At 41.7% G+C, this 19,390-nt stretch overlaps 1 protein-coding gene across 2 annotated transcripts; it reads left to right on the top strand.

The window, feature by feature from the left end:
* The first annotated feature begins 51 nt into the window (after positions 1-51).
* Positions 52-15,411, top strand: EIF3L (eukaryotic translation initiation factor 3 subunit L). 2 transcript variants are annotated; one of them, XM_054989209.1, is made up of 13 exons: positions 52-166; positions 510-558; positions 2,148-2,358; positions 2,988-3,067; positions 4,551-4,612; positions 4,771-4,840; positions 5,768-5,841; positions 6,484-6,655; positions 7,674-7,828; positions 9,321-9,491; positions 11,347-11,844; positions 14,002-14,082; positions 15,213-15,411. In XM_054989209.1, the coding sequence occupies exons 1-13, from the start codon at positions 137-139 to the stop codon at positions 15,249-15,251; spliced, it is 1,692 nt and encodes a 563-aa protein (XP_054845184.1). In that variant the 5' UTR covers positions 52-136; the 3' UTR covers positions 15,252-15,411. The 2 variants fall into 2 exon arrangements, with proteins under 2 accessions (XP_054845184.1, XP_054845185.1); XM_054989210.1 differs by lacking the exons at positions 52-166; positions 510-558; positions 2,988-3,067 and having other exon boundaries at positions 2,280-2,358.
* The last annotated feature ends 3,979 nt before the right edge of the window (positions 15,412-19,390 follow it).

A 19,390-nucleotide genomic window follows, 5' to 3' on the forward strand; every position in this document is an offset into this window, starting at 1 on the left:
ATGCCTACACATACTTCCGGCTAATACAGGAAATTAGACTGTTGCTAGTCGGAGCACTTTCTCTGCCGCAACGCTCCGGTTTCTGTCGGCTGCCTTACCGCGCGGGCTCACTTTTCTTACCTTGTAAGGCCTCGGCATGTCTTATCCGATGGATGATTACGATGAGGTACTCGCAGCGCCCACTTGCTGGCCGGTTTCTTGGTCGGTGAATGGAAGCCCCAACCTGCCTTGACTGGTCTTGCTGGCCTAGAGAGTTGAAGTAGCCGGGTGGGGGCCCAGCTATGGGAGGGCTCTGGGCAGGGCTGGGTCCGGTGGGGCGTGAAGAGCTCCCGCTGATCTCCAGACGATAGAGACTAGTCCCGTGGAAAAAATGGCTTTTTGGGAAGGTGGAATGTATGGCATTATTTCTTGCTGAGAGCTCAGAGCTGGCAATCCAAACGTTTCCGGAGACTTCCTTGCATGGGGGTGGGGTCCGACTGGGCTGACTTTTCGACTTTCTCTGTTTTCAGGGCTCCTATGATCCCTATTCTTATCCAGGTGACTATGATATGCATACAGGTGAGTCCTTGATGTCATGTCGGAGAAAGTGGTGCTGCCTTGAGGCGATTCTTTAGTGGGGTTGGTGGGGTCCAAGTGATTTCCCCTTGGATGTATGTGGCCTGAAGCTTTTATTAAATGCTAGAGCCCATCTGTATTGTGTAGAATTTCCTTGGAGAATTTTCATAGTTGAAGCTTCTGTGTCAGAGTTCCATGATAAACCAAAGAATATGCATTTGCTGAAATTTTCCAGCTTAGGCTACTACTAAAAGAAACAATCTTTGTTCTGTATTTAGTTTTGTAACCCTTTTTAAAGTGTTAAATTTGTTTATTTTTTTATGCTTGATTGTTGCCCTTAACACTTTCATCTTTTTTGGAGTTTTTTAGTACTTAATAATAGGGAGGAAAGGTCTGGGAAAGCCACCCTAAATTGTTAGCAGGTTTGCAGTCTTGTACGTTAAGACACTATGGGCTCCTTGACCTGCGTACGTTTTAATTTGAAATATGTATTTACCATATTTTATCGAAAGGAAGATGGCCCTCAATGTACTATGACCCCCTTAAAATGTTATCCCCTCCAATTTATTATTATATGTAAATATAACTTGTATGCAACTGTAAGATACGTGACCTCTCTTTCTCTTGCTCTCTCTGATGGCATACATGGAAAAAAGCCTAGTCTTTGCATTTGAATTTCAAATGCAGTGGCTCAGGAACTAAAAAAATGTTCTTGATACTTAATGGTATCTCCCTTGTAGGGGTTGTTGTAGGCTTTGTCAAGATGGAGCCTGGGGTTTTCCTAGAATTACAGCTACAGTCTGTAATTCTACAGGCTACAGAGATTAGTTCTGGAGGAAGTTGCAGCTTCTAAGGGTGGATTCTGTGGTATACTACAGAGATCAAATCCCTACTGAGCAGCCTTCCCCCATTCACCTTCCCATGGCACAGCTCTCAGATCTCAAGGAATTTCCCAAACAAGAGTTGGCAACCCTAGCTCTTGCATTTTTTCTTGATACATATGTGAATTTTTGGAAAAATTAAGTAAAACATGCATTAAAAGGAGGGAAGGTTTTAAAGTGACGGGAGCCTTTCAAGTCTGGATTTCTTATGTCCTTATTTATAGCACAAATGAACACTTTTCCTATTCCCCCCCCCCAATAATTAAGGCAAAAAAGATCCTTTTATGTAATAATCAATAGTTGGCTCCCATGTGGATTTTTTTTAATGCACCACAGGACCTGCTGTGGTGACATTTCAAGACTGCCAAAAAAAAAAAGAGAAGAGCATATGGGGGTAGCCCCATGCCACGTAAACAAGAATCTTTGCATATATGTAAACATCATCACCACCCTTCCCAGTTCAGGTGGCATTTTTGGTTATCAAAGCAATACAAAATAGTATCCAGCAGTGGCCATCTCCATTTAGAAGATGAGAAGGTGAGGAAGGAAGATAGTGGAGTTGCAGCTAGTGTGGAAAAGAGGTACATGGAGCCAGAGGAAGGAATGAGATAAGAGTGCTGCCATTTCTTGCATGTTCCTCTATTAATTAGAATATTTTCTCCCACCTTTCAGTAACTTTAATATTACTGCTGTTTATCTTGTATCTGACAGGAGATCCAAAACAGGATCTAGCTTACGAACGACAATATGAGCAGCAAACTTACCAGGTGATCCCTGAAGTGATTAAAAACTTTATCCAGTATTTTCATAAGACTGTATCTGATCTGATTGATCAGAAAGTATATGAGCTGCAGGCCAGTCGTGTGTCCAGTGATGTCATTGACCAGAAAGTATATGAGATCCAAGACATTTATGAAAACAGGTACGGCTTCAGTCTTGTTGAAGAAAGTAGGGGATCACAACTATATTGATTGTTATTATCTAATACTACTAACAGTTGGGAGAGACCACATAATTGACAGGGAAGAGGAACTTGAATACTCACAACAGCTTAGCTTGAAAATAAGCGCTCTCCTTAGAGTGCAGATTTATGCAGAGTTATTATTGTCTGAAATCAATAGACGTAAACTCTGTGTAGGATTGCACTGGTATTGATCCTGCCCAGAGCAGTATTGTGGACACTTTTCTCCCAAATTCTCAGGTAAATTTTTTTTCTCAGTTCTTCTTCATGGAATCCTTTTAATTAGAAATGTTAATCTGGGAGTTTGTAGATTATGGCCCCTGATAAAGAAGGGTATGGAAATTCTGTCTTTCCCACTCTTCTGCTTTGAGGACTGTTCAGTTTTCACAGATTGGAAAACTTGCGCCCAACTTTGTTCTCTGCTATTACAGATTGTGGATGTATTTTTTTCAAGAAAATGAGGGATGCAAAGAAGTTGGGAAAGCAAGTTGAAATAGATACGATTTTAACCATTGCTGCCTATCTTGCACTTTAATCTCTCGGGTATTGAAGAGTGAGGCACTAAACACTGTTTTGCCTATGTGTTGCAGCTGGACCAAACTGACAGAAAGATTCTTTAAAAACACACCATGGCCAGAGGCTGAAGCTATTGCTCCACAGGTTGGGAATGGTATGTATTTTCTGTCTTCTGTTTTGTTGAACAGGGAAAATAAATGGTGGTTCTACAGAAGGGATTTGCTGCAGTCTTTGTTTTGCATTGGAACTGTTCATATTTTTAAAACTGTGTTGACATGAAGATGCTCAGAGACAAGCTGAGTTGAGCTTGACTCCTCTAGTTCAATGTGGATCAGGTTGGTGGATGTGTTTTTTCCCTATCTTGTCCTCCTGCCTTGTTTGCCACAGTCAGCAGCCACATGTGGAAAAATTTCCATGTCATAGTATTCTGTCCCTTAATGAACTCTCTGGTTATCTGATGTCTTTGCCAGCCTTCAGATTAAGAATTTTTTTATTTCGCTGTGACAAAATAGGTGCTGTGCTATTGGGCAGGTACAGCCAAACAATTTACAAAGTTTGTGTCTTTATTGGATGAACTAAACTGAAGCCCTCTCCCACATTACTTAGTTTTCTGATAGTCTGCATGTTGTACTTGGACAAAAACTGCTTATTTAAAGTTTAGAAATGGGAAACCTATTGATTAACTGTTAGCCTTTCACCTATATGACAATTTTCTTCCTGTAACTAGCAAGAATCCCTCTTTTATGCATGTTTACTGGGAAGTAAGTCCTTGTGAGCAATGGAGTTTATTCCCTAGTAAATATGTATAGGATTGCAGCCTTAGCAGCTAATTGATATATTCTGATGTTACTTAAGTAAGAATGGGATCATTCAGACCATAAGAGAGCCAGTTTGGTGTAGTGGTTAAGAGCGCGGGACTCTAATCTGGAGAACTGGGTTTGATTCCCCACTCCTCCACTTGAAGCCAGCTGGGTGACCTTGGGCTAGTCATGGCTATCTGGAGCCCTGTCAGCCCCACCCACCTCACAGGGTGTTTTGTTGTGGGGATAATGATGACATACTTTGTAAACCGCTCTAAGTGGGCATTAAGTTGTCCTGAAGGGTGGTATATAAATTGAATATTATTATTATTATTATGTTATTATAAGAACGTACATGATGAACCTTACTTACAGAAATTGCTTTGATATGTGTATGTTTGCTGGCTTTGTTGGTAAAGTTGTGTAACTTTAACTGGAAGCTGCTGATTGTGTTTGAGAATACTTGGTCACATTAGTAATACCGTGTATATTGCAGTGGTCAGTTGAACTTAATCTGACTACAAATAGTGAGAAAAGATGGTGATGGAAGAGATCCAAAGCACCTGCTGGGCATTATTTAGATACTTACAGCACAATCTTAAACAGTTACTCCTGTCTAAGCCCATTGAAATCAATGGGCTTAGACTGGAGTAACTCTGCTTAAGATTGCTCTGTTGGGGTCAATGTAGCATGGGAGTTCAAGCAACTTGCTTCTTCTTGGCTCATAGAATCTTTGAATTACATTTTGAGAAGAATGCTTTCCTCTCTCTTTTGTCGTGAGAGAAACTGGCCACACTCTTGATTTACCAACACGCTTGTCTGCTTTTTCCTCTGTAGATGCAGTCTTCCTGATTTTGTACAAAGAACTGTATTATAGGCACATCTATGCTAAAGTCAGTGTGAGTATCAGATTGATATTTTTTTTCTGGATGAAGCAAATTTGCTGTTTCCATAGCTCTATTCATCTATATGGCCATGTGTCGTTTTTTGTATGCACTGTATTCCTTGAAGCCTGGACAACTGAACAATTCCTCTACTGTTGTTATTTTCTGTGCAGGGTGGTCCATCCTTGGAACAGAGATTTGAATCTTACTACAACTACTGCAATCTATTCAACTATATTCTCAGTGAGTTACTAGAACTGAACTACCAGTGTCTCCAAAAGCAGGGATATATTTATATACTTTCTTTTATTTGCTTCGTTTATCACCTGACTTTCTTGCTGAAACTCAAGGCAGTCTACTACAAAATGTTTTTTAAAAATTCCATCAGACAGCATAAGACATACAATAACCAGTGCAGTAGGACTATACCAGATCAGAGCTTGATAGTTCCCTGTATGCCTGACTGTTTTGCTCAGCAGCAATTTAGACAGCTCAGAGGCAGAAAGTTTGTCTGAAATCCTACAGAATCCCGAGGAAGGGTCCCCTCCTGTATAGTTATAGTTGTTTAAAGCTAGAATTTGTAATGTGGTGGTTGTGTGAGTGAAAGTTGAAGTGTAAATTCTCTATCTGCTGCCCTTGTGCCCCTTTTAACACTCTGCTCACAGAAAAACCTTATCACAGTCGTATTTTGCAGTCATATTCCCAAGAGCATGCATTGAAAGCAAAACCACTGAAATTTCATATAGACATTTTGAAAGTAGCTTTATTTCAGCCCTTACTCTCATTTTAAAACATCTATATTCAGCATATGTAGTTTGACTGGTCAAGTACAACTCTCATCTCTTCTTTCCCACTCTTGTTTGCCAATCCACAATCTTTCACAAGTGGACATTGCATTTTTTTCAGCACAAGACCCCCAAAAGTTGTCCACTCCTGTTTAGCTTAATTAACTTAGCAACCCAAAGTTTAAAGTTTCCATTCCCTTAATATGCCCTTTCTCCTTTGCATATTTTCTACCATTATAATTCTTTATTATTTGACATCCATCTGGCTTCTGCTATTGTTGTATTTAAACACCATATAAAAATGCTTCTTTACTGATTTAAACTGTGACGTGAAAATTTGCTTCCCAGTGCTCTGTCTCATTCTATATGTTCCTGCGTTCTATAGATGCAGATGGCCCAGCTCCCCTGGAACTGCCCAATCAGTGGCTCTGGGATATCATTGATGAGTTCATCTATCAGGTATGATAGCTGGTTTCCAAGGTTTCTTTGTTCAACCTGCTTTTTTAAGGTTAAAAAAATGTTTTTATCCTTTATGGCTAATAATAATGTTGGAAAATGCAGGACAGATATACTAAAGGCTCATAAATCAGGTGGTTCTTTCCACAGAGCTGCCAGTTATCTTTTATGGGGATCTTCTGTACTTTGTATTTATTTAGTTATTTCTTTAACAAAATTTATATTCCACCTTCTGCCTACGTAAGGACCACCAAGACAGCTGTCACTTCACCTCTCTCTTGGTGCTCTGACCTATAAATTGGACATCTATGATTGTTTTATGGAATTTTGGGTGACTTGTATAATTAAATATTCCACATCTTGTTTTCTTTATGGCTTCCTATAGTATGTCTATTCCCCATCAAATTCCTGTATCTACAGTTCAGTGTCTGGTTAACATAGGTTCTTGAATTGCTTTTTATATTGAATAAAGAACATAACGGTTAACTAAACTGTATTTTAATCTGGAGTTTTCCCCCTGGTCTATGGAGGCTTTAGGTATTTATGTTAAATAAAAATTGCCTCTCCCCCTGTGTTCTTGCCATTGGCAGCTCTTACATGGTGGTACTGCTTTCTTTCATATGTTACTTTTATCTTCCTGGACAGTTCCAGTCCTTCAGTCAGTACCGCTGCAAAACAGCCAAAAAGTCTGAGGAAGAGATTGATTTCTTGCGTTCAAACCCCAAGATCTGGAATGTCCACAGTGTACTGAATGTGTTGCATTCTCTAGTGGACAAATCCAACATCAATCGACAGCTAGAGGTCTACACTAGTGGAGGTAATGAAAAGAGGAAGGTGGATGTTGTGAAGTGGGAAGCAATCTTACTCCTTGAATTACAGTTTGACTGCAGAGCTAGGCTAACTCAGTGATATTTGTTGGCTTGCAAAAAGGTCTGCCCAAATCATTTCACAAACATTTATTGTGAGTCCTTTGATTACTTCTTAATGCCAGCATTGAGAGGCCCTCAGATACTCTTTTGGCCTTTTATCTGCTTGATAGGTACAGCGTAATCCACAACTCTGTTACTCTAATTTAAATTCTACTCATTATGTTTATGGGAGCTAAGTAAATCTAAATGTGTGGTCTTCGTTTGTACACAGCTTGGGCTGAAAGAAATGCTAGGTTTTGAACATATTGGATGCAATCTAAATATTAAGTAAAGTGGATTAGTTTCCCCTTAAGGAATTGCTGCACAAACATAAGTTATTCAGAAGTAAGACCCAAAGCTCAGTGAGGCTTACTCCTTAGTAAATGTGCTTAGGGTTGCAACATTGGGCTGCATAATTGAGCATTTTTTAAAGTTTGCCCAATTAAAAATGGGTATGTGTAAATATAGATCTGGTTAATTGTTTGTTACCTGCATTCAAAAAGATAGTTAAAAGACTCTTTTTAAGTGAGTGTATATTAATAGGAGAAGTTGCTATTCTAAACCTTGCTAGTAGTAACTATAGAGCCAGAGATTGGTAGCTATTGTAGACTGGCTAGAATTGGTAATGGGGTGTTTGTCCAGAAGGAAGAAGCTAAGGCATCAGTGGAAGTACCAACATTTTTTAAAACGGTGACAGATTTCTGTTCCTTATGCCACTGGGTTCTTGATTGTAACGTCTTTGTACTTGGATAATTCCAGTTATGTTGTTATTAATGTTTGGTTTTATATGGAGATTATTTTCTTCTTTACTGTTTCTGCCTGGTCATGAGCCAGTGTAATGTGGAAAGAAAGGGAACAGATATAATCATATCTGTCACAGTGTGCCCTTACAAACCCCAATTAAAACCACTCCTTGTTTTGTTCTAGGTGACCCTGAGAGCGTGGCTGGAGAGTATGGCCGCCATTCCCTGTATAAGATGCTGGGCTACTTCAGTCTCGTGGGTCTGCTGCGTCTCCATTCACTGCTGGGAGATTACTATCAGGCCATCAAAGTTTTGGAGAACATTGAACTTAACAAAAAGGTAATAAAGGTCCTAATCTGAAATCCTTTCTTCAGTTTCAGTTAGCATGTGTGTGCGTGGTACCCTCAAGTCATAGCTGACTTATGGCGACCACTGGTGGGGTTTTCATGGCAAGAGACTATCAGAGGTGGTTTGCTGTTGCATGCCTCTGCAACCTGGTCTTTGTTGGAGGTCTCCCATCCCATTACTAACCAAGGCTGACCCTCTGAGATCTGATGAGGTCAGGCTCACCTGGGCCATTCAGGTCAGGGCTTCAGTTAGCATAGCATGTGAAAAAGAATATGCCCTGTAAGAAAAGCTTATCTGTTCCCTCCCCATCCCCCTAATGTTGAACCACACTCTAGTTTTCAAAAGGGAGTTATGCAGCTGGTGAGGCTCAATGCAGCTCCCTCCTTTGGTGCCATTTGTGTCAAATATGAAATCCCTATTCCTACATATACACACTGCCTATAGGTTCTTTGTGCAAACAGTTGATACCATACAAGGCTGTTTGTCTTTAGTTCCAACTAGCACCTGTACATGACTCAAACTTTGGGGAATCTGGAATGAGTGTGGTATTACACTCAACATTGGGGGATGTGCATTTGAAAACAAGCATGTGGTATTTAGTGGAGCCAAAGCTTCTGTCTTTCCCTCTGTTTCCCAGCATGTATATTCTCAGTCTCAAGTATTTGAATGTCAAGTCATCATCTATTATTACACGCTTGCTTCTTGATGCAATGCTACCCATGTCTTCATAAGTGTCCTGTACTATTGACAGAACCAAAAAGCATGTATCAAAGACATCTTACAAATTACTTGTTCCTTCTTTGTGACTACCAAGTCACATTCCCCATGTTTACCTACTACCTCCCAATCATATCTTCTCTGCTGTTAAGCTAGTATTTGTTTTAAATAAAATACTATAGTTTGCATCCAGATAGAAATAAATCATGCAGAGCAAGTGTATGAGGACAGCTTAGCACTAAAATCAAATTGCATGTGCATACAAATGGAGTAGTCCAGCTAATCTTATGTGGGATATTCTTGTCAAAAAGGATACAGCTGTTGCTAAAAAAATCACTGCGCTTCTATGTTGTCAGTGTCTATGGCCAAGTATAGTTACTTTGCAGCACCGTGTGGCATCCTTCTTTCCTTAATCACGTATATATGTTTACATGTCCACATGAAATGTAGGAGGATACCTTTTTTTTGCAGACTGATGAAGGTAGCTGATTATTAATTATTTTAAAAATTCCGACTGTTCAAGTTGGCTAAAAAGCCAAATAAAACTGTAAATTAGAGAGTAGTTACCATGCATAGCATAAGATGTTCTCTGCACCACCTCAGTATCACTACACAGATGGCCCTGCCTCTCTGCCATCAGTAATAGAAGGAACATAGCACCCCTGCTCTTCTACCAAGCCCCTTGGAAGAAAGCTATTATCATTGGAGTCTGGAAAGGATTAATTCCTGAGTTTTTCATTTGCCTTCCCTTTCTTTCTCCTTCCAGAGTATGTATTCTAGAGTGCCTGAGTGCCAGGTTACCACCTATTATTATGTGGGCTTTGCATACCTCATGATGCGACGCTACCAAGATGCTATCCGTGTCTTTGCCAATATTCTTCTGTACATTCAGAGGACCAAGAGCATGTTCCAGAGGACCACTTACAAATATGAGATGGTAAGATGCTCTGAGGCACTTTTCCTGTCCTCTTTACCTGGAGAACAGCTGGGTGAAATCTTCAGTTTTGCTGATGTTGTCCCTTCCTCTTCCCAGGCATGTTGTTCATACTAGACATCATGCAGGAAATACATTATTAGATTTGTACTAAAAAAAGGCTTAACTAAGGGTACCGTAAAATGTTTACATCCTTTAATATAGTAGGAAACATGGCGGAAACACTGTTTTTAAGGGATTAACTGAGATTGAGTTAGGGCAGTGGCACTTGGAGAAATTGGCAAATCCAAGCTGCTTCAACTCTGATAGGGAAAAGAGACAGCCTTCCCCTGTTGGGGTCTAAAATAGTTCACAGGCACTGAATGCAAAGGGAAGGGTTAAAACCCTGCTGCAGTATCATACCCTGTTTCAAATCAAGAGTTACAATAGCTCTTAAAGAAAATCGAAGAGAGCTAATCATGGATCTGTCTTCTCCAGTTCATCCCATGGAAATGTTAATTGTAACTTCCATTTCCCTGGCTACATTGTGTGCTTATTGTAGACTTTTTGATCATCTCTTTACTTGATCTTTTTTGACTACAGGCTTCCTGGTACTCTGCCACCAAACTTATTCAGAAAGCTGTTCCTTAAAAGTTTTTTAGGAGCCAGCTTCTTGTTGACTGCTGATTATCGGCCCCAGCAACTTCACCTTCCAAACTTCCTTTTATTAATATGACCTTTTCTTGCAAGCCGCTTCGGATTCGGGTTTCGGGAATCGCTTCGGTATGCTCCCTGAAGATTCAGAACATACTGAAGCGAGTGGGGGAAACTCCCCACCAACACCCACCACCCTCCCTGGGGCAACCCCTCTACCCTCCACCCCCCCGGGGAGACTCCTCCACCCCCCCAACGCTGGGGAGACCCCTCCAACCCCCACCCACTTACCTGATGGCGGCGGGGTTATCAGCTGGGCAGCGGTTATCAGCTGCAAGCAGCAACGGGGCCCTTTAAACAATCACTTCGGTAAGCTTAGCTTCGGCATTCCTGAAGCGGGGCCAGCATTCTGGCCCCACTTGGGGAATGCCGAGGCTTGCTGAATTGGGTCCGCTTCGGGTAACTTTACCCAAAGCGAAACCCGAATAGCACACCCCTACATCTCACTTATCCTTAACATAGCCTGTAAAGTATGGTGGTAGTAGTATTCTCCATGATGCAGATGGGTGTGTATGTCAGAACAAGAACTTAGAAATAATAGCTTGCCTAAGGCCACAAAAGGGTTATGATCCAAAGACATGTTTGTTGGCACTTCTACTGTTGAATGGATTGCCAGTTTCAGGCATGTAAGTCTTTCACCATAGAAAAGCAGAGCTACAGTAAGTGTTGAAGTGGAATGTCCAGTGGCAGCTTTCAGTGTGGAATTTCAGGCATTGTGTCATGCTAGTCTTTCTGTCTCTGAGAAGACCATCTGGTGAGTTCAAAAGAGCTAGAGCAGGGTTAGGCAGCTCTCCATCATGTATGCTGAACAGTGGCACATCACATCATTTTGCTTATCACGCAGGGCTGGCTCTTGGCTCAAGCAGTGAATCCCCAAGATGCTGGCTTCGTAGGAGATGATGCCAGACATGGCTTATGCCTATCATTATCATTATCTTTCGGACCCTCAAATGGGTAGCTCCCATTATGTGTGGCCCTGTACAGCTCTTGTCTCTATCCTTGCTTTTTGCTTGCAGCTTGTTGATAGATGCTGCTGGTTTTTGGAACTCAGGGAAGAAAGGATGCCTACCCCTGAGCTAGTGACTTCCATCACTCTCTTAATCTTTATGTTATGCTAGAAGGTGCAGAAGTGAATGTTTCTAATGTAACTTCTTTTGTGTTGCAGATTAACAAGCAGAATGAACAGATGCATGCCCTTCTGGCGATTGCACTCACTATGTATCCTATGCGCATAGATGAAAGCATTCACCTGCAGCTCAGAGAGAAGTATGGGGACAAGATGCTGCGCATGCAGAAGGGAGATCCCCAAGTATATGAAGAGCTCTTTAGCTACGCCTGCCCCAAGTTCCTCTCGCCTGTGGTCCCCAACTATGACAACGTACATCCCAACTATCACAAGGAGCCTTTCTTGCAGCAGCTGAAGGTCTTTGCTGATGAAGTTCAACAGCAAGCCCAGCTGTCCACAATCCGCAGCTTCCTAAAGCTTTACACTACTATGCCAGTCGCCAAGCTGGCCGGCTTCCTAGACCTCACTGAGCAGGAGTTCCGCATTCAGTTGCTGGTCTTTAAGCACAAGATGAAGAACCTGGTCTGGACAAGTGGGATCTCTGCCCTGGATGGGGAGTTCCAGTCGGCCTCAGAGGTGGATTTCTACATTGACAAGGTCTGTCACCTCTCCATCCACAGTAGGAAGCCCAGATTATTCAAGCTGTGCAGTTTTTAGAACTCATTGGAGAGAAATGTGCTCTCCATATATGTAGGAATGAATTCTGAGGTTGAAAAAGGCAGGGGTGAGAGGCTGACATGAACACTGACAGTCAAATACACTTGATTTGTATACAGCCTAACACAAGAGGTACATTTTCATACCCTATTATTAGCCCCATATGCTTACATTCAAAGTGAGACATTCTTCAACTCCTGCCCCAAGCTTTCCATTCCCCTCTGAAACCTAGCTGTCCTCCTTGGCCCAATTTTTCATTTTTGTCTCCTGTAGCTACATACTATTAAATGGAAAATGCACACACATGCCATCATCAAATTGATTCCTTTTCTCATAGTATGTGCAGTGTGTCCTGTGCATATCACTTCACCTGTTCTTACAAGGAAAAATGAAGTTTTGTATTCAAATGAACTGTGTTTCTTGGAGAGCACTTACAGTGCAGTCCTAAGCAAAGTAACACCCTGTTCAGTCTCTTGAAGTCAGTGGTCTTAGAACAGTGTAACTGTTCTCAAGGTTACGCTGTTCCTGCTTTTTCCATATCTTGAATCTTTATGTTCCCCATATGGGTGATGCATATTACACTTTTATCCCACCCTTTTTGTCTAAGGAGCTCAGGGTAGAGCTCCTGTTCAATCCAGCGGCTAGGTATCAAGGATACCATAAAAATTCAGCATCCATGAAATCCTGGTCAGATTCACTAATCCAGTTCAGTAAGATTAGAGAATCCCACATTTAGCCAACCATTATTCCCTGTGAGGAAAACAAAACTATCTGGGAGGCTAGGGGGCATTTTTCAAGCAAATTCTGCCAAATTTTCAGGCTACCTATTCTTTTCTGTCCACTAAAGACCCCCCAAGTTTCAGGAAGATTGGCCCCAGGGTCTAGTTCTGTGGGCCCCTGAACAAGGCGCTCCCAGCCACTCCCCAAAGTTTCCTATGGAGAAAATATTTCCAGGCAAAGAAAACCCTTAAGCAAAGGCAATCCCTGGCCAAAAGCCAGTCCCAGTGCAAGCCCTGCTCCCAATGCAAGCTGAACCAACAAAGGCCAACAGAACCAAACTGGCAAGGGAACCAGTGTGAAACCATAGAGCCCCAATGTAAATCAGAGAAGCCCAAACTAAAGGCAGGGTGTGTGGGGCTCTGTGGGGAAGACATGGAATTTAAAAAGCGGCCAGCAGCCGTTTGAAGGGCTCTTTCGGAGGTTGGAGGTGGAGGCAGGATGAGAATCCACAGCCCTTGCAAAGAAAAGCAGGCAGCAGGAGGAGGGCAGCAGCACAAAGTGGCTTGAAGCACCAAGGCAAACTCCATGGCAAGAGAGCAGTGTGAGGCCAGTAGGGAACAGGGGGCAACAAGCAGAGAGGGTGGGAGAGGAGCCACCTGGGGGAGCCATGCGGGCAGGGGCGAAGGGGAGAGTCTTGCCTCCCCCCCCCCCCGCCCCATGCCTGGGGGGAAAAAGCTTGGAGAAGCCAGCCTGCAGTGTTTGCTGGATTAAACCAGATGAAATCAGTTTAATCCTGCTCATTAGTATCTGTCTTCCTGGATCTGATCTGGGATTCTGTAATATGAATCTGTCTGTTTAACCAGTATCTGAATGCTGGATCGTGCACCCCTAGCCCAGGGTAGTAAAGAGAGTTCTTTTCCTCTCATATTGTTTAATTTTCATCCTTTTCTTTGAAATGCAACTAACGTAGTTAAATTAAGGTTTCCTCCCCTGCTTCATACCTCATATTAATCTTAATACTTCATATTAATCTCTGAAGTTTTAGAAAGACAGTACTTTGAGATATGTATTGCATTACAGGTTGGAAACTGGTCTGTAGGAAAACATTTTTCCAGAACCCCATAATCTCTTTTCATTTTTTAAAATGGGTGGTATCTAATGGGAGGGACAAATTCAAGGGCAAATGATCCATCTTAGATGGAGAGAACTTTAGTTAAAACACATAGGCCTGCTTAGTCGCTGGCTTTTCTTTCTTGATATGGAGGAACAAAATCTGAACTATAGTTCCATTTCCAGGCTGGATTAAACATAATACCCAGCACTTCCCTGTTAATAGTTTATGGACTGTTCCTTACTGTTCTCTGTCTCCCTTGGCAGGACATGATCCACATTGCAGACACAAAGGTTGCTCGCCGCTATGGTGACTTCTTCATCCGTCAGATCCATAAGTTTGAGGAGGTGAGCTACTAAGTGAATGGGCTAAAAAAAAAGTGTTGCTAAGAAATCTGAGAGGTGACGTAAAACATCCTTGTGCAGCTTTTCAGCCGGTGCTTCAGGAGAAGGGTGGGTTTGCTGTCATTTTGGTATGAGAAATGTGAATGGGCATCCGTTCTCAGTAACGTTGCCATGAATGCTAGAGACACGGGAGCTGTTGCTGCCATACTTCTGTGAGAGTAAAGAGTTCGCCAAAGGCTACATACCCTCGTGTCTCCTGCAGCTTGCAAAGGGTTATGTAATGAAGGTGCTGCAGCTTCCCAGCAGAGGTCACCAAAGCATCAGGAACCCATCTAGGGATCTCTTCCAAGAGAATGAGCATTCTGTGAGGACAATGGCCATCCTGTTCTTTTCATTCCTACTGTTCGTGCCCTTTTGAATCTCATTATCAGAAGCAGTAAGCATGGGACTGGGATGGAAAAGTATCATTCTAGATTTTGGATGGGCATCACCTGGAATAGTGTGTTTTTTTTCTCCGTAACCAAAATATAATAATTAAAGATTCAGACTTAGTTCACTGGAGAACATACATCAGTCATTCAGAAAGTTGGAAGGAACTAGTCATATGTAACCTAGAGTAAGGAATTTGGTGACTAGAGGGGAACAGATTTCAGATTTTTCAGATTTCTAAAAAGCACCCCAAAAAACGAGAAGACTTGAAGGGAAAAAGTGAAGCAATAGATGCAGATTGTGTGCAGCCACCTTCAGACTGATTATTGATTTCCTAACTTTAATAGTATGGAATGCATAAGGATATGCTTTGATTTCTCTGGAGGTTATTAAGCCAGACAAGAGTGATACAGTTCTAGGGAAATCCTATCATTGCAGATTTGATACCTAATCACCCTTGAAATCCCTTTCCTGCTTAAATTGATAGTACGAGCTTTTAGCTGCTGCTGGAAACTCTCCATCTCAGTAGTGTCTGTAAGTGGGTTAGATTTACATCTTTGCTGCACTCAACAAGCTAGCTGGGTGAATAATTAGTTGGGGCATATCACTAGATGAGCACCTGATTGAGCAATAGCTTCAGGTTACACACGTGTGTGTTCCCCTAGAATCTTCTTGTAATTATGTGGGTGTGTTTTTTTTTCCAGCTGAATCGGACTCTGAAGAAGATGGGCCAAAGACCTTGAACCATTCTCTGGCTTTTTTGTCTTGAAGGCAAATGAAGTAGGAGGGGAAATGAGCTATGGATTCTGGAATTTTCTATAGTTCTGTGCCATTTTGCTTTGGATAGCAGATGGTTTAGCTCATACAAAGGACTAAGAAATCTAATTAAATGAGTGAAATCTATCTGCATCTCTTGAGTTATAGTTTGTTTGTCTCTTCAAGGAAGAGGTACTGAGCAGGCTTTCAGGTTCCTTTGATATATTGGCATACATTGTGGGCAATGCACCATTTCCACTTTCTGGGAGGTATGTAGGGATGATTGACAGGCAGCACGTGTATGGAAATTCTCACATAGCTGTTCACTGCTTTGAAAATTAACCTTGATATGCTCATTTTAAAACAAAACCACAGATCTGTGTCCCGTTCCTCTACCACTTTACAGCACATGAAGAAAACCTGAAGGAAAAGAGAAGGGACTTACCTTTTTCTATGATGCAGTGTGGGTTTAATCCAGTTTCATTTGAGATACTTTTCAAATCTCAAGCGGTACAAGCAGTAGATTGTTTACTTTTCATAGTACACACCTGGTATCCTTGGGTTAAGTCTAGGTTGGCCACTGGCAGTGAGTTATATGCATTAAAAAGTCCCCGATAATTTTTTTCTGAAATGTGCTGAAATGAACAATGGCTTATTGGTCCCTTTTAAAAAGCCCTCTATAATGGACCAGGTAGCACTGCTGTCCTTTCAGGTTGCCTTTACACTTTTGCTTGTTATAACAAGCAAAATGCCTGAGCACATGCTGAAATGAGACATTGTATGAGTGAAAACAGCAAGTGTTTTGGAAATGATGAAAAAGCATTGTGGAAAGAACACGAGCAATTTTGTTTGTTTCCACTCCCTTCTATTCCTACTGAAGCTACGGCTGCAGTTAGCTTTTATCTTTGTATTCGTTCTGAAGTTAGCATTAGTTAGGAAGATGTGTTTGCTTTCTGGGAGACAGCTTAAGCTGTGTTCATGCATAAACTGGAAACCTGGAAGGACTCACATGCGAAAATAAGCATAACCAGGAGAGTGCGTATCCATCACGACAGGGTCACAGCATGAGAATGAAACTGGGTCTGTCTTAGAATTTGGCATCCAAAAAATTTCTCTCCTCCCTCCTCTAAAAAAATCTTTCACATCTTGTTGTGGAATAATGTTTGGAAACAAATCAGCAATGCCTCAGAAGCTTGGGAACCAGAGTAGGGTTGAACAGATCTGTCAGTTCCTTGCTTCTCCCTTCTGGTTTTTTGCTTAAGGCTATGTTCTCTTATTCTATCAATACTGGTCATGCATCTTTGGTCTCCAGACTTTCCTCTACCTCCCTGGTCATTGAAAACTCTGGAAGCCTAGATTCGCAGGCCATCAGAGTCCTGGAAACAGAATATTGTGCAAAGTTAAGTACACATACTTACATGTGTTTTACTCTAACTGCTGGATTGGTTTTGTTAGCTTTTGACCCTACCTACACTTAATCTGGGAGTAAATCTCCACAATTTCAGTGGTACTTGTTTTCTAATAAGTAGGGTAGTGCTGCAAAGGCATGATCCAAAACAAAACACTGCTTACCTGGAAGCCAGATACATTTAGTTCTGTTGACCTTGCTTATCATTGCTACTTTACAGCCTGATGTGGTACATCTTTCTTTGTAAATGGGTCCCTTTGTGTTTAGTAGAACAAACTCCCAAGAAAATTAGCATAGGAGTTCAGCCTTAAGCTTCTTGCAGAAGTGTGGAGTTACCTGCCTAGCCATTTTTAGAGGAAAGAAAGAGAGGCTTCAGTACTGCCTATTATATTTTGAGTGTGTTTGGTAAAAATACATGGTGGCACTTGCACATAAAATGCTCCAATATGTAAATTCTATTTTATGCTTTTCAAGTTTTTGTGTACGAATGAAGGCACCATGCATTTACACACTTGCTAGTGCAGGACAAAGTTGCAAAAATGGAACATGTTCACTCACCGCAGCTGACCTCCTGGAAAGAAACCAGACCAGTTGGTCTTTGCAGTAAGGAGGAGGATGGGTTCATTCAGAGTCTGTGCCTGGCACCAACTGAGGTTAAAGGAATTCTGAGCATGCAACCGCATCAACGGTCCAATTGTTGAAATGCCATTGACGTCTGTGTAGAGAGACATTGTTTTAATTCCCAGCTCCAGACTTGGCTGGTGCAACGAACTCAGGAGGATGGTATACTTGAGTAAGAAAAATACCCTTGTCAGATCTGAAGGAAGCAGGTTCTTCCTAATAGGATTTGGGAATAAGACTGGCTCTTATAGGACTGCTGTAAGTGGGATAGAATCAATTCTTTAAGCAAGAAGTTCTGCAGGAACAAGGAAAAGGAAAAAATAGTTTGTTTTAAATTTAATGCTGGGTGAGAGAAGAACTTATCCATGTACTACCACTATTATGGTTTAAATGAAGCCCTCCACTACTAAAGTGCAGTGTCAGCCAGTCCCCAGCTCTGGCCTATTAACACTGTGTGCCCAAGTGTGGCAACTATGTGGAATACGACAGGGCATGATTTTCTTACATACCTGGTGCCATATTTAAATCAGGTTAAAGGTAAAACCTTGACAGTTTGAACTTGGGTTTGTTTGCATGGTCATTACAGACTTTTTAAGGTATTCCAATTGGTTTTGTGTTGTATGATCAAAAGAGTTAATCAGAGGCTGTTAGTGAAAGCTCAGGAGCAGAGCCTCTAGGTAGGAACTCATCACTATTATCGCAGAATAAATGCACTCTGTAAACAAGTAGCTTTGGGTAGCAAAGGGAAGTGGATTTGAAGAAGTAAACAAGGTTGTGTACCCTGACATTTCTCATGTGTGTCCCCATAGTCCAAACCTTGCTGCCCTTTATATTAAAAGTCAAGAATATATTAAAAGTAAAAAACTGACAGCATTGTACCCTACCAGACAGACAATCCAAATGGCATCTTCCCACACATGCTACTATGGATAGTAGGGTCATGTCTGTCTCCCACTGTGCTGCCCTGTCAGCCCAATATGAGCTGTCTCCTATTGTCTGGTAATCAAACAGCCTCTGAGACCAGCAAGGCTGGGAAAGTCCCAGTATACTAGTTCCTAGGTTCAGGATCTGCTGCCCCAGTCAGCTGGCAGAACAGAGCGACCATTAGCCTGATCCACTGTAAGTCAGTTTCCCTTATTTTTATTATTCGAGACTGCTATAGAAGATGTCCAGAAAGAATACAAAGGGTATGTTCTGATGCTAGCATGTCTGGGTTTTCTCCTAACTGAATGTTGGGAATTGCACGTAGCATTGGGAGTCAAGCTGTTAGGAGATGCTTGAAATAATTTCATCTTGAGTATTGTTTGCCGATCTGTTGCTGGAATCCTCAAGCCCTCGGGAGCATGTCAATATGGAGATGTTCTCCCTCCTTCTTCCATCCCACCATTAGTGCTAATGAACAAAACACCTTTACATATCTCCCTTCTAACTTCTTCCCTGTTCTAGATTGCTGTATTGTCTGATGTATCATGAAAAAGATTCTGCAATTCAATCGCAGCGATCCACAGAGGCATACAGCAGTACATAACCTACTAGACAGTATGTGTCTTCAATTGAGATTTTCTTCTTTGTTTTTTTTTTGCAGGTTCATGTCACTGCAGTTAAGACTTGGGTATAAATGGTGGCAATATTTTGCACTCAGCATAAACCATGTAGCTCTACTAGTTGCATTAAAGTTCTGCACAGAATTCCAGATATTTGGGCAAGGACATGGTTAGGAAAGGCTGGAAAGAAAGGATCAAAGACTGAGAGCAGTGTAAGGAAAATAAGAAGCCATACTGATCCAGCTCTAGTCCTGGGCAACTAGCAGCACTTACCAACTAATAGCTTCCTACCTCGACATGGCCAGTCTGGCCACCTGGATCCATGCTATGGTAACATCGAGACTTGAGTATAGGTCTCCCATCTAAGTTAACTAGGATACTCAAGTTGGTGCAAAACACTTGGCTGTTATCAGGAGCAAGCAGGAGCATGAATATCACTCCCATTCTGCAGTCATTCCATTGGCTATCAAGATGCTATAAAGTTAATGTACTTAGTTCAAGGTATTGGTTAGCACATACAAGGCTCTTCACAGCCTTGGTCCGGCGTACCTAC

Source organism: Eublepharis macularius, chromosome 9, assembly GCF_028583425.1.
Source record: "Eublepharis macularius isolate TG4126 chromosome 9, MPM_Emac_v1.0, whole genome shotgun sequence".
Taxonomy (NCBI): Eukaryota; Metazoa; Chordata; class Lepidosauria; order Squamata; family Eublepharidae; genus Eublepharis; species Eublepharis macularius.

Bases quoted from the DNA above. Each gene is read 5' to 3' on its own strand.
- EIF3L (XM_054989209.1), top strand. From the start codon at position 137: ATGTCTTATCCGATGGATGATTACGATGAG. The intron at 4,841-5,767 runs GTGAGTTACTAG...TGCGTTCTATAG, and splicing joins TCTATTCAACTATATTCTCA to ATGCAGATGGCCCAGCTCCC. The intron at 11,845-14,001 runs GTCTGTCACCTC...CTCCCTTGGCAG, and splicing joins TGGATTTCTACATTGACAAG to GACATGATCCACATTGCAGA.